Source organism: Pelodiscus sinensis, chromosome 14, assembly GCF_052426305.1.
Source record: "Pelodiscus sinensis isolate ZL-2025 chromosome 14, ASM5242630v1, whole genome shotgun sequence".
NCBI classification, from domain to species: Eukaryota; Metazoa; Chordata; order Testudines; family Trionychidae; genus Pelodiscus; species Pelodiscus sinensis.
Window position 1 is genome coordinate 1,370,631 of NC_143065.1, and position 15,087 is coordinate 1,385,717.

At 42.3% G+C, this 15,087-nt stretch overlaps 1 protein-coding gene across 3 annotated transcripts in view; it reads right to left on the reverse strand.

Moving 5' to 3' along the window:
- The window catches only part of LRRC49 (leucine rich repeat containing 49), a 129,744-nt gene extending 115,158 nt beyond the window's left edge, over positions 1-14,586 (reverse strand). The window contains exons 1-6 of one of the 3 annotated variants that reach the window (XM_075897737.2): positions 14,370-14,586; positions 11,859-11,921; positions 11,040-11,127; positions 7,669-7,866; positions 3,883-3,985; positions 701-904 (exon numbers count right to left, since the gene is read on the reverse strand). In XM_075897737.2, the coding sequence (XP_075753852.2) occupies positions 701-904; positions 3,883-3,985; positions 7,669-7,866; positions 11,040-11,127; positions 11,859-11,921; positions 14,370-14,420 (707 nt within the window). In that variant the 5' untranslated portion in view covers positions 14,421-14,586. Of the gene's footprint in view, positions 1-700; positions 905-3,882; positions 3,986-7,668; positions 7,867-11,039; positions 11,128-11,858; positions 11,922-13,870; positions 14,278-14,369 lie in introns of those variants that run through there. The other 2 variants (XM_075897738.2, XM_089781872.1) reach the window with 2 other exon arrangements.
- Positions 14,587-15,087: the final 501 nt, after the last annotated feature.

Consider the following 15,087-nt stretch of genomic DNA (forward strand, 5'->3'; position numbering starts at 1 on the left):
AGAAATACTTATTTGAGCATCATGAAATACCCTGCATTCTTGTCCTCCCCTGCTCATACAAAAACATGCACATCTCACAGCTAAAAATATTTATTTGTGTGGAATTAATCATTATTACTGTCATGTTTTAAACTATGCTTTCAGAGCAGTTTAGCTCCATTCTTGTAGCCTCCACTCTCCTTCCTTTAATATACGCCAGGAAAGGGGACTTAGTAACCAGCTTCTGAAGCTCCTTTCCCCATTCCCTACACCTTTGTTACTGCTATTCTTCGCATGGTTTACGTTTCTCCCTCCTTCCACTCCCTAGCTACAAGTTGGATTCCAGCTCTTGGTTCTCAAACCTCTTGCTACCTGGATACATCAAACAGTGCAGGGATTATGCACTGTAATCCAATTATTGCCCTCTTGTTGGGAAGGCTAGAGAGCAAGAGGCACCAGCAGGCAGTTTCTGGCAATGCAGGGAGATAAATGTTGTTCAAAACTTGGCGGTAGACAATATGGCCAATTCCATAGCACAAATGTTGAGTTCTGTGGTAGTTTGGAAAAATGAAAAATCCCATCATCATGCTCCACGTTGGTTCTATCACAGGTTAATGAAACAATTTGCAGCTCTCATAACTAATATAACCATCAGAAATTTTAAGCAGAACACAGCTGTTACACCAAAAATAAAATATACAGATAAATTCAAATTTTTTACCTGTTCTTCCCCAGCAAAAGAACACGCAAAGACCTAAGAGTTGAAAGCCCACTTATTTCCTCTATCTGATTATCATATAAATCTAAGAAAACAAGATGCTGTAGATTAGAAATATTTTGGATCCGAGTTATAAAGTTATGCTGGAAGTTCAACAGGCGAAGATGCTCGTCCCCATCAATAACTGGACAAACTGTCAGTTTTTGTCTGAAAAAGATAGGTAAGTAATAATTTTGTAATAGATTATTAGAAAATTAAAAAACAAAGTAAGTGATAAGAATTAAATGTATTTGTAAATATATTGTGTAAATGTGAACTGTACCAAAGAATCCTGAAGAGATTACAATTTTCAATATTCTATTCTGCTAATTAAACATACAGAATAAAGCCATTTCATTGCACTTTATTGTTAAACTTAATTTTACTTTAAAACTGTTAGAACTGCAGGATGTTAACTGAACTTAATATACAATTTTTTCACCAAATTATAATAAATATGGCTAAAGGCTTCCAATGTTTCCTAAAACCTTTCTTTTAATCATCATCTATTTACCTGTTAGTCAGCAGGGCTGGTAATAAGGATGTGAATGTTTAACCAGTTGACTGGTAAGCTCACCCTTAAGTGGTGATGCTCACCGGTTAAGGTTAAGCAGAAGGGGCTGGAGCAAGCTTCCTTCCTGCGGTGGAGGGAGGGGGCCGCTTCAGACCACTGGCAGGTAAGGGAGTCCCTCCAGTCTTCCCAACTCCTCCCTTTAATTGATTAACAAGTTAAACAATATGTTTAACTGGTTAACCAATTATTTTACATCTCTAGTTGCTACAGAACCATCAGTTTCCTTGGTCCACATGATAGTCCCCCAATAAGCAGTAGTTGCCAAAGTCTTCCTGGATACCATATCAGCAGTCCATATTTATATTAATGCCAGTCAAAAACTATCCTTTTGACACTTTTGGGGTAGGGGATTAATTGATTTACTGAACTTTTAATTTATAAAACTAATAAATGAAACAATATATTTTAAATAGGACAAGTAAAAACAAAACCAATCTCAGCTATACAGAAAAGTAAAACAAGTTGTGGGTGTGGTACTGGGAAGGGTTACAACTCCTCTGATGATTGCTTACAGAAGGAATCCTACTAACCTCATGGGACTCCTTAGGAGAGTAACTATGTGGTGGGATAGTATGACAGTTTAAACACCTTTGCTTTTTTAAATTTTTATTCTAAAAGTTAAAACTCTGTATTTATGTAGCCAGAAATGACATCACAGCCACAATATGTTAGCTCAGAAATTCATAAAAGTCCATAGACAAGATAAAGTCAGGATGAAATCCTGGTCCGGCTTAAGTCCATAACCAAGCTCCCATTGACCTCAATGGAGCCAGGGTTTTATGCTGAATGTGTAGATAATTTTTCTAACCTTACCATGTTAGGAACTAAATTTTTAAAATAATTATACATCATTACCGCAGGATTGTGTCACCCTTTGCTTGAAAAAGAGAAGAATATAATATTTTTACAGTTTAAATATGAGATGCCCATTTATAAGACATCTATTATTAGGTATGGAAGAATCAAAACAAGTTTGCACTAGAGAAAAGAAAAAAAATCTTCTTTAATCAAATGTATATAAAATTAAGTTTTTGCTAAATTTGCAAATTCTGCAGTGACTTACCACCATTTTTTCCAGACAGGATACACCACTAGCTTTTAGCATTGGCTTCAATCTCTACCTAGGGTCCTAACACCAGCTGGGGGAGCGCCAGTGCCTAAAATAGTCTTGCAGCGTCTTAAAGACTAACAAAACCTGGAGATGATATCATGAGCTTTCATGGGCACAACCCACTTCTTCAGATGAATGGAATTAAAGGTCCTGTTTTAAAACAAATAGGAGATGGGGGGGAAGAAGGTGGGAAAAAAGGGGGGGAAGCTCTTGATACCATTTACAGGTTTTGTTAGTCTTTAAGGCGCTGCAAGACTATTTGTTGTTTTTTAAGTTTTTTCAGTTACAGACTAACTCAGCTATCCCTCCGAAGCTCCAGTGCATAGTTTAACATTCACTCACATTGTGACATGCTCTCTCCGGTGTTTCATCATCTGCCACAGCAGCAGCTCTCCATGCTTCAGAAAAGTATTTTTCTTGCAAAACCATAAATAATGCATGAACCAGCTTATTCTGTGGAGCTTCCTAAGTGTTTTATTAAATATTTCTTTGTGCATTGCTATGAGCTGAGGTGTTCCTTTACCTTGTGTTTCTCTTGCATTTAAAACCCTTGGTGCATCAGTGCCTCCCCTTTGTTACTGAGGCCAGAAAACCAATAGAAACAGTTTTAGTATCACTGTAAGCCAGAACATTTCTGATGTGTCACCACCAAATCAGGGTGTCGTGAAAAGGGAATGTCTTGGAAGGAAGGCAGGTAGGCCGTTCAGCATCTCCAAGCATAGTACTATGGCAGAACAACATCTAGGATACACAACCATGTTCCTTGCATTGCCTGCCTCAAAATTAATCATAATCTTTATGCATGCTTTTTCTTTTGGTACTACTCTTGAGCATCTTAAGTAGGAGAATAATTATCTATAAGGAAGAAAGTTATGGTCAGTGCATGGGACTAGGACTTTAATTTTTGGCTTTGGTACAGACTTCCTATATAACCAGGGGTAACTCACCTAACCTCTCATGTCTTGATTCCTCATCTTTAAAAAGGAGATAACCATACTTCTCTACTTCAGAAAACAATTTTTGGTGGTACACAGCCACCACAGTGATGGAAGCCAACAAATGTGCACCATCTACAAAAATGGGGGTAAATTTTAACTGTGGCATCTGAGCATTACTTTGACAATAGTAATTAATAATTACAGAGAGTTTCTTTAATGTACAGATTCTGACATATCAGAGTTCAAATTATAGAACAAACTACAGTAGTTAAAATGCAAAATGTGCCTATTCAAATATAACAAAAAGACATCTGTCAAATTTGAAAAAAGTTAGCCCTTAAACTGAGACCAGACATAAATGGAGTATCTGTCAAAGTCAGGATAAATTACACTGAAGTTTTACATAGAAGATTGACACAATAAGCTTTCAAAAATCTTTTTGAAGTGTAGTGCACATCTTTCTCATCTACACAGCATGATACTTACAGCATTCTCAAATGTATCTTAACAGAACACTTTTTACCTTTCAAGGGTTAACCTATCAGAATTCAGTATTTTCTCATCAGCCACACGATGCGGAATGGGAAATGCTGTTACTGACGAATTGCTCCCAAAATGTATGTTGTCTATCAGAAAATCATAGAAAAAATAACTTGAATTAGGTATTTTAAAAGCTGTTTTATTAATTCTGGAGAATAAGATGGCACATTCCTACGTGCCAAAAATTAAATATGCATTGGTCACGTTTGTTAGGACTCCATCAGGGTACTTAATTAACTTCACCCAATAACCATACTACACATAGACTTTTAAAAATGTAACCACTAATTTGGTTGATTTTACATAGCTTGATAACAACAGATTGTCTATCGTATGTTGTAAATTTGGAACTTGCTCTAAAGTTAACTATTATTGTTTTAGAATGCTCCTGAAAAATTCAGACATCAGGTTACAGGTTTCATTCATGTATTTAACTCCAATATCTGAATTCTAAGGAAGACATCTTCCAAATGAGAAACAGATGAACTAGAAGAATTTTATTTTACTTCACCCCAACTCTAAGCCTATAATTGGCCACCTGAAGTTAGACATTGTTTTAAAGGGGGGAAAACACGTCATGTTGGTGTGTGTGGATGACAATATTGTAAAAATGCAACAAAATTAAGCAGCCTAACATTATGAGGTCCAGTCGAGCAAATGCTAAGTAATTACTCACAAGGCCAGGAGTTCACAGCACCTTATAGGAATGGGCCTTAAATTTCCTTCTGTTATAGTAAAAGAAATGAGTGGGATGCCGGGGCAGCCTCTGTCCTCAGTGAGCCTGCACCTGCCATGGACAGAGGCTACTCTGCAGCAGCCTCCCCTGCGTCCCCTCACCCGGCGAGGGTGGGGAAGCTGTCAGATCCAATGCATGTGGGGAACTGGCTTTTAACTCCCCCTCCCCTTTGCTGCCTCTGATACGGGTCAACAAGATTAACTGATAAATCCAGGCTTAATTGTGTTGTTGTCTACACTTTTACATCCCTAATTTGGAGAAATAGGTCACTATGGCCATATATCAACATAAGAATGGAGACGCAAGTCCTATAAGTGCACAGCACAAATTCCTCCTTACATTATAATTAAAGTAAGTTTAAATTGGGGTTGGGATAAGGGAAGAATTTGAAAGAAGTAAAAAGAATAGTTTCTTTGACACATCAGAAAGTTCATTCCTTCTTGCCTCAAACCTACACTCAGGCTATACACACTGGCTACGTCTAGACTGGCATGATTTTCCAGAAATGCTTTTAACTGAAAAGTTTTCCGTTAAAAGCATTTTCGGAAAAGAGCACCTAGATTGGCATGGACGCTTTTCTGCAAAAGCACTTTTTGCGGAAAAGCGTCCGTGGCCAATCTAGATGCGCTTTTGCGCAAAAAAGCCCCAATCGCCATTTTCGCGATTGTGGCTTTTTTGCGCAAAACAAATCTCAGCTGTCTACACTGGCCCTTTTGTGCAAAAGTTTTGCGCAAAAGGGACTTTTGCCCAAACGGGAGCAGCATAGTATTTCCACAAAAAGCACTGATTTCTTACAGTAGGAAGTCAGTGCTTTTGTGGAAATTCAAGCAGCCAGTGTAGACAGCTGGCAAGTTTTTCTGGAAAAGCGGCTTTTTTTCTGGCAAACTGTCCAGTCTAGACACAGCCACTGATGGATACTGTGATTAGGTTGGATTTTTGGGGCTTGGGGTTTGTTTGTTTTTTTAACATAACACTTTCAGCATTTTCCCCTATTTTTTTCTAAACTCTTGTTTCTATTTCTTTGTAGGAAGCAGAGAGTAAGATGATAATAATAAAAATAATAATAATAATAATAATAATAATAATAATAATAAAACAACAACAACAACAACAGCAGCAGCAGCAGCAACTATGACATGGGGGAATATAATAAATAGCTAGAGAAAAATGAATACGTTTTGTACCCTACTAACCTTTACTTTGGTCTACTAAAATGATATTTGCTTTAGTTAAATAATGGTTTATTATTTTATCCTTATTTTCCTTTATATAGATTTTAAATATGCTGGTAATGCAAGGGGCCTACAGAATTCAGGTTCTGTAAGATGGCTGATGGCAATAGACGTAAGTGGTGAAATATATGCCTTGTTTGTGTAATTTTCCATAAAGGGGTGAAGCAAGAGTTTGTAGTCGGCGCAAAAACTTTATTTTTTTGAATCCTACCTGGAATTTATGGCACAAATCTGCTAAAATGACAGTTGTGATTGCACAGAGATTGAAATGTTCATAACTGTCATGTTAGCAGATTTATGCCATAAATTCCAGGTAGGATTAAAAAAAAAAAAAAAACTTTTTGCGGGAGATTTATAGACCGCAGCTTCCTGTGCAGCTTCCCGCACTTTCTTTGTGGCATAGGGACAGCATCCAAGAAACATCAGTCCCCATAATAAATATTCCTAAAATACCCAAAGATCTCTTCCAATCAAAGATGGTACCCTCAGATATCTTGGGGTGTTAGGTCCAGTTTTGGAAAAGGGGTGGTATATCCAGAACATTTTGGCACCAAAAGGGGTATTTAGGCCTAGTAATCCGGGAGATCGGGGCTGCGGGATCAGCACAGCTGAGAAGCAGTCCACTCTGGGGTGCTTTATTATAAGGTCAGAGAAACTAAGTATTTATATCTATTTCTCCCTTTTGTACTTCCTTGCTTTCTTTCTCTAATCTTGTTTAAGTCTGCTTTTAGGAATCCTACTAACACTTGATTCCAGGTCTTCCAGGGGAAGGGAAGCCACCCTTCTCCATCCAGCCTTGGGATCCCTGTGTGTGTAGGAATTATTATTATTCTTTGTACACTTAGATAAGGTTTAAGTTGATTGTGTTAATGACATCTTGGGAAGAAATTCAAGTGATCTGTGTTCTTACTATTGTTTTTGCTGTGGTGATCATAATCATTATTCCATTAGCAATAAAGCTGTTTTCTATTTAATTCTCTGAGTTAAGGTGTGGTTGTTGTCCGTCGCCTGTTAACCCTCAAGAGAGGGAGCCTTGTGGTTCTACTGAACTGTGACTTGTGATAGAGGACGAACTTAGATCTTTTCTGATGAGATCGGCGAGCCTTACCCATCCAAATTTACTAAACTCCTTCCCAGGCTACAGTTTTATCATAGCTATTTGGGCCAATACAAGCAAGATCAAAGACTTGAAAAATTAATTTGAAACATAACAGGATGCTTGAGCAGAGTACAGTACACTACTGGACAGTGGTTCATACAGGCAATAAAAAATTAGGGAAGAAGAAGAAATCTATATTTTAAAAAGATGCCCTTTTAATTTAAAACAACTAACAATTTATTGATAAGACTCATTCTGATCCTCATAATACAAAATCATAAAATTTGTAATTAGGGATGATAAAATGCGGGGGGACGAGAGGGATCTGGTAATTTTCAGAGGTTAAACATTTACATGCAGGCGGGAGAAAGGGGAAGTGGCTCCGCAGGAGCAGTGCAGAGGGTGCTGCTGGGAGCAAGTATACACAGGGAGCCTGCTTAAAAGCTGGCTCTCCGTATGTACCGGCTCCTGCAGAGCCACATCCCCCCCACCCACCCCATACCAGGGCAGCAGCACAAGGGTGGTTAGGAAGCCTTGTGTGTAACCATGACAGTTAACTGATGAGCCCAGACTCATCGGTTAACCATTTAAACATGTACACGATTACCACCTTAGTTGTAACCTACAACTTTTCCTCAAGACACATAATTAAAAAGAAAAAAATTGGACTACATGTCAACACAGACTAGTTTCCATGGTTACCTGAAACACTTGGCCCAGCACTATGACAGCCCTGTCGGGTTCTGAATTTTGTAGGAGTATGAACAGAAGAATCCCCAAATGCAGACTGATAGCCTGAACCTTGTTTCAATTCCAGACCAGAAAGGTCTGCCAAATTAGCTGCTACTGGAACATACACCTGCTTATTTCGCACCAAGGGAGTCAAAAATCTTCCATCTCCTGAAGGAAAAAAAAGCAAATTACCACAAAGCTGCAGTTCATTGCACAATAAACTAAATTACACGAGATATATAGAAATCAGTAATTTATTTGTTAACATTTGTTTCTTTGCTTGTTTATTTTCATTTTAAACGACTTGACATGCTGTGACACAATACACCCCTGATAGTCACACCCTAAAGGCTACTGTAATAATCTTTGTACAAGTATGCCTTTGTCAGGTATCATGAAAACTCATACTTTGCTGGTCAATACTGTCCTGATCACATATAACCTAAAATATGTATTGTAACATAATAAGATTTCCCTGTATGATGTTATTAGCATATGTTACAAACCCCTCTACTCCCAAAACCGAAGCTGGCAAACAGGGCTGTCCTAAACAAAGGAATGTGTTTACCACTTAAATGCAAATTAACCAGAGCAGAGTCATCAAGCATGAAGGGAAACAAAAGAATCTCGAATAGGTGAAAAAGGGAACATCCTTCCACATAGACTCTGATTGCTAGTGCCCAGCGGGAAATGTTTTTCCAAGAGAGGAACTGAAATAAGAAAAAGGAGGGATAAACATCCCAACTAAGGATGTTAAATTTCAATTAATCAACTAATCAAGTAGTTGATGGAATTTCTATTGATTACTTGATTAGTCAATAAAGGGGACACTTGCTATACTATTGCACCTCTCCCTTTGAAATGTACAAGAGCCACAGATGGCTCTTGTATATTTCAAAGGGAAAGGGGCAGCAGTTGGGACTGGGGCGAGCAGGACTGTTTCAAACCCCGCCCATGCCATTTCCCCACTGCTCTCTGTCTCCCCTGCCCTCCACGGAGATGGTGCTAGGGGGAAACAAGTTTTGAAGCTGGCTCCTCCCAGCACCAGCTCCCCCACCCCACGCTCCGTTGCTGCCTCTCTCTGACAGAGGTAGCAAGGGGTGGAAGCAACTAGTAGAGTTCCTATTCGACTACCTGATAAACATTTGCTTATCAGGTAGTCTACTAGTCGCTTATATCCCTAATCCCAACATATCCCTTTCCCTCTCCTTGCCTACCACAGTCACTGCACTTGAAGCAGCAAAGGAAGCATCTGTTAGATTCTGAATTAAAGGTCCTATAGGATTTGGTCAGGCTCTTGAAACTATGTAGTGAGAAACTGCTTGAATCTGTTGCAGTTTCCAACATAATCCCAACTATATATACAAGATGATGGGGATAATTTGGCTACAACTACTCAAGAGAGAGATCTTGGAGTCACTGTGGATAGTTCTCTGAAAACATCCATGCAGTGTGCAGTGGCAGTCAAAAAAGCAAATAGAATATTAGGAGTCATTTAAAAAGGGATAGAGAATAAGCCAGAAAATATCTTACTGCCTCAATATAAAACCATGGTACTCCCACATCTTGAATACTATGTACAGATGTGGTCGCCTCATCTCAAAAAAGATATATGGGCACTGGAAAAGGGTCAGAAAAGAGCAACAAAAATTATTAGGAGTTTGGAGCTGTGGCGTAGTGGGGGTGCTGTCTGCTCTGTGACCCGGGGTCCCCCTGCGCTGTGATGGGAGATTCTCACTGACTCTCCCAAATGTGTATTAACCCAGACTCAGCCTCCGAGGGAGGGAGACAAAGGAAGGAAGGTGGAGACCAACACCTGGTTGGGGGGCAGGGCTGGAAGTGAGTTTTAGTTTCTGTCTGGTATCATGGAGGAAGCAGCCTAAGCAATGGGCTGGGATTTAGGGGCCCAGTCTCCCCTATTTCAAGGGGGGCTGAGGCATCCTAAGCCTGTCCTGTAATCAGATTACATCTATGCTGTGCTGTATCCTGGAGATGCAATAAACGCCCTATATTCTACTGGCTGGTGGAGTCTGTTCATGCCATTACGGGGGTGCTGGAGGGAGGGGAACCCCGACGTGCCACCACAGGAACGGGTCCCATATGAAGAGAGATTAAAAAGATTTGCACTTTTCAGCTTAGAAAAGAGGAGACTAAAGGAGGGGGGGATATGATAGGGGTCTATAAAATCATGACTGGTATGGAAAAAGTGAATAAGGAAAAGTTATTTACTTATTCCCACAATATAAGAACTAGCAGTCACCAGCAGGTTTAAAATAAACAAAAGGAAGTTTTTCTTCACTCAGTGTACAGTCAACCTGTGGAACTCCTTGCCAGAGGATGCGATGAAGGGTAGAACTTTAACAGGGTTCAAAAAAGAGCTAGATAGATATAAACCAAGGTTTCAGGGCAGAGTGACACAGTTGCTCATTAGTTTTGATTGTAACAAGGTATGTCACACATGCATAAAGAACTGAGTGGTGTATAGAGACTTCAAAATCACTGTAATCAAACCAATCTTATGTTTACACAATCACAGTTCCTGTAGGACTGCAGGCAGCAGCAACATGGCAAAAAACAATGAATGGCTCCTTCCATCCTCAATACAATTAACAGTGAAATCTTAGATGACTTTTTCCTCCCAAAGGCTAAGATGTCTCCTTATTTTAAAAAAAGTACTTGGCAAATAACTCCTATTTTCTTCCCAGCAGAATTATTCCCCACTTTAAATAGGACTTTGATTTAAAAACAGTCTTGTTTAGTTCAACCAAAGCAAAAAAAAAAAAATCCTTCAGGCACACAGTGGTGGTCACTCCACAATATAGCTGCGCCCTTGTGCTTGCTGTCCCCAGAGCATAACTGTCTCTCCAATCAGGCCCTTTCCATGTTATGAACAATCAAATTCCAGGCACAACTTGCCACAACCAAACCAAACTGACTTTGCTTTAAGTTAGGTTAAGAGGAAGCTACATACCAAATTTCATAGCCCTTCATATAGAACATTAAAAAGTTTCCATGGAATGATGGACAATTTATATGATTTTTATAAAGCATGATATGATTATTACATGAAAAGCTACATTACTCAAATAACATATTGGTAAATAGCATTACATGTTAAAGCAGCAATCACCACCAAAATTGCATTACAATGAATTTGTAAACCAACACAAAATTAAAATTAGAGATAATCTCCCGTGCCCATACACCAAGATGAGAATACAGTCAAATCTTTCATATACCAAAAATAAATAATATATAAAAAACACAAAATAAGTTTCTGTATGCTAGTTAAACCATTTCTTTTACAATTAATGCAATTTAACTAGCGAAGGAAACATCACCTTGTTTTCCTGAATAGTTTTTTTCCAGATCATGTTGCAGGAGCCTGTTGTGGAAAGACGACTGGTCTTTATTTATCCTGAATTCAAACTGCAACACAATATTTAAAATGTGACATAAATGAAACAACAATTTAAATACACATATTGCTTTCCAGTTAACTGTAATAATTTGTTACACTGTTATAATTTAATTAAGAAAAATATTTCTTTTCTGAGGGATGATAATTAATAACAGATTTACCCTATGTTAAAATGTATTAGTCACTTCAATTAAGCAGTAAAACTCACATTTCACTATGTAGTACCAGAAATACTTCATATGGCAGATTTAATAGGCATATTATAAGTATCTAAAACAGATTACATACAATTATGTTAATTTAAAATATCTCATTACCAACAAGAAAATGGACAGAAAATACAAACAATACTACAGTTATGCTGAAGTTTTCAAAGGTGCCTGGAGTAGATGAATAACCACTTCCCAGCAAAGCTGAACTGGGGAACTTGCACCACACCAGACAACAGACTCCCTGCCCAGCAGAATAGGAAAACTAGAAAGGAGGCACAACCAGATGCTGAAACTTTTTCTGGGTTCATTGCAGAGCAATGATTGACCCCAGTGCTTATATTTTATATAGCTGCCCCCAATGAATGAAATAAATCATCATAAATCAAAATACTAACAACCAAATATGTAAAAAGCTATTTTAAAAAGGGAAATTTTATCTACAAGAATACTTTTGCCTCTATATTAATTAATACATTTCAAATATCTAATTTATAGTTCAGTAATTTATATATATATTTAGAACTCACTGGTTTATTTCTCTCTGCCACTGATGAGGTTTGGATAACCAGCTGAAGCCCGCAGTTGTTAACCTGTAAATTGAAACAAAAATTTCATTTTGCAAAAACTGGATGCTTAAAACAAAAGGCCAAATATGTCTTATTAATGTGGAAAATTCTCTGATTCGTTCAATAAAGAAGACAGTCTTAGACAACATTGTCATAAAGGGTCAAAAGCAAATTCATTTATGATAATCTGAACTCATGACCCAGAGTCATCATACTTTCTTTCAGCTTTATGCTTAGGACATGTTTACTCAGAAGCATTATTTCAGAATAACTGACGTTATTTCTAAATAACAACATGTATATCTACACAGAAAGCAATTCTTTCGAAATATTTTCAAGATGGTGGACTTCTTACTCCAACTTCTGTAACGGTATGTCTACACTGCATTCCTCTTTTGAGAGAGGAATGCAAATGCAGCCGAGCGAAATTGCAAATGAAGCACAGATTTGAATTTCCCGTGCTTCATTTGCATAATTGTGTCCGGATGATATTTTGAAATACCCTATTTCGAGATAAAAAATGCCATGTAGACGTGGTTATTCTGAAAGAAACCCCTTCTTTCAAAATAACCATTAAACCTCATTTTTTAAAGAATAAGGGTTATTTCAAAAGAAGGGGTTTCTTTCAAAATAACCACGTCTACACGGCGTTTTTTAGCCTTGAAATAGGGTCTTTCGAAATAGCGGCTGGACTCGATTATGCAAATGAAGCGCAGGAAATTCGAATCTGCACTTCATTTGCAATTTCGCTCGGCTGCATTTGCATTCCTCTCTCAAAAGAGGCAATAGCACAGCATGGGGGGGTGGATCTGGAGCTCATGGGGAACCTGCTTATAGCCAGCTCCTCACAGGCACTGATTCCCTCTCCCCCCAACACTTTGTTGCCTCTGATACAGAGGCAGCAAGAGGGGTGGGGAGTGTATGCAGTTGCCTATGCTTATTGGTTAATTGTTTACTTGACTATATGCTAACATTCCAATATCATATACTGTTATCCTCTCACCCAAGCTGTGCCTTCCCTCTACAATGCTGCTGCCTGGCATAGGAAAAGACACTGCTGGAGCGTAAATGTCCTGCTGCAGCGTTACCCAACCAAAGGGAAAGTCTCCAAGGGTAGTCTGCTTGCTCTGCCATTAGAGCTTTTCACATTGACACATGTGCAACTTGCTTTTCACTGAGGAGCACAGTAGGGATGTACAGGTTACTCAAGTAACAGCTTAACCGATAAGCAACTACTTATTGATTAGCAGTCCTGGTTAACCATAACAACTCCCCTCACTCAGAAAGGCAGGCTGGCTCCATCATAGCCTGCTGGTCTGAGTTTCAAAGGAAGAGCATGCAGGGGAGCCACCTACCACCCTGCACTGCTGCCTCCATAGCAGCCCCTGTTGGTGGGGGACCCGAGCTCCCCATGGAGAAAAGCTACTCCAGCGTCCCACGGAACAGTCGCTATCCGAGGCAGGCCCAGGCACCCCGTGGACAGGGGACGCCGCCACCCTGTGTTGCTGCCTCTGCTACAGAGGCAGCAGTGTGGGTGGAAGGGAGGTCCCTGGGAGTGGAACCGGGAGTGCACTGGCTGCCAGCCCCACCCCCAGAGGGGCACCAAGTAATCCTGTAACTGCAAAGAAATTTAGCAATTACACAGTTATTAAAATAACAGATTTCTAACATCCCTAGTGTACAGCTAAACATAACATACCCCACAGAACCGTGGTGTATAGGGTAGCACAGCTAGTAAAGTATGTGAGTGCACACGCACACACACACACACAGACACACACACCCGCACACACACACACACACACAGACACACACATACCCACACACACACACACAGACACCCACACCCACCCACCCACACACACACACACCCAGACACCCACACACATACCCACACACACACACACACACAGACACCCACACATACCCACACACACACACACACACAGACACCCACACCCACACCCACACACCGCTTGAAATAACCTCTCTGGCCTCCCCTTCGGTAGCTGCGACATGGGAATGTCCCTCCGGGACGGTTTCAGACGCGGGGTTTGTTCACACTATCACAGAGCTCATTCCCAAACGTTTCTAAGTCAGCAGCCGTCGTTGCAGGTAAAAGTGCCCAAGCAGCGCGGCCGGGCCGCCTCGTGCCTTACGAACACACCGGGGGCAATACACAGAGCCGCGGCCCCGCGCGGTAGGGCGCGAGCCGCTCCCTGCTGGTCTGCGCCGCTCGCCAGCGGCTACCGAGAAGCAGCGGCCGGGCAGCCTGCGCCCCGCCCCGCCGCTGCACGCGAACGGCACAAGCGGGCAGCCCCGACCCAGGCGCTGCTGGCCGCACGCTGCCGGGCGGGGGCAGAGCCGGGCGGGGCCCAGGCCGCCCGCGGGCGCGTAGGGGCACAAAGATCCGCGGCAGCGCGCTCCCAAGCCCCGCACCTGCCCCCCAGCGCAGGGCCACGCGCCACCTACAGTGCTGGGCCCGGCCCTTGCGCCGCCCGGCCGGCACTTGCTGGGCACCATGGAAACGAGCCTCCCCGCCCGGACACCGCCTCCTGCTCCGGCCGGCGGAAACCGCTCCCGCGTCGCCCCGGCAACCGCCGCTTCCGGTCCGCCCCTGGCCGCTCCGGCAGGGCGGGGACACGAGCCGCAGCTCGAGCGCACGGACCGGGCCCGGAAGGGAGCCGCTGGCTCTGCCCCCCCCCCCCGCGCGGGCAGGTGACATGTCCCAGGGCGGGGCTGCTACCTGAGCTCCACGGGCAGCCTCCTCGCCGCGTGTCAGCGCTCCCTGCACCCGCCCCTGCCGCCCCGGGAGCGCGCGCCCTTCCCACGCGGACACGCCCCGGGAGCGCCCTTCCCACGCGGACACGCCCCGGGAGCGAGCGAGCGCCCTTCCCACGCGGACACGCCCCCGGGAGCGCCCTTCCCACGCGGACACGCCCCCGGGAGCGAGCGAGCGCCCTTCCCACGCGGACACGCCCCCGGGAGCGCCCTTCCCACGCGGACACGCCCCCGGGAGCGCCCTTCCCACGCGGACACGCCCCCGGGAGCGAGGGAGCGCCCTTCCCACACGGACACGCCCCCGGGAGCGAGGGAGCGCCCTTCCCACACGGACACGCCCCCGGGAGCGAGCGAGCGCCCTTCCCACGCGGACACGCCCCGGGAGCGAGCGAGCGCCCTTCCCACGCAG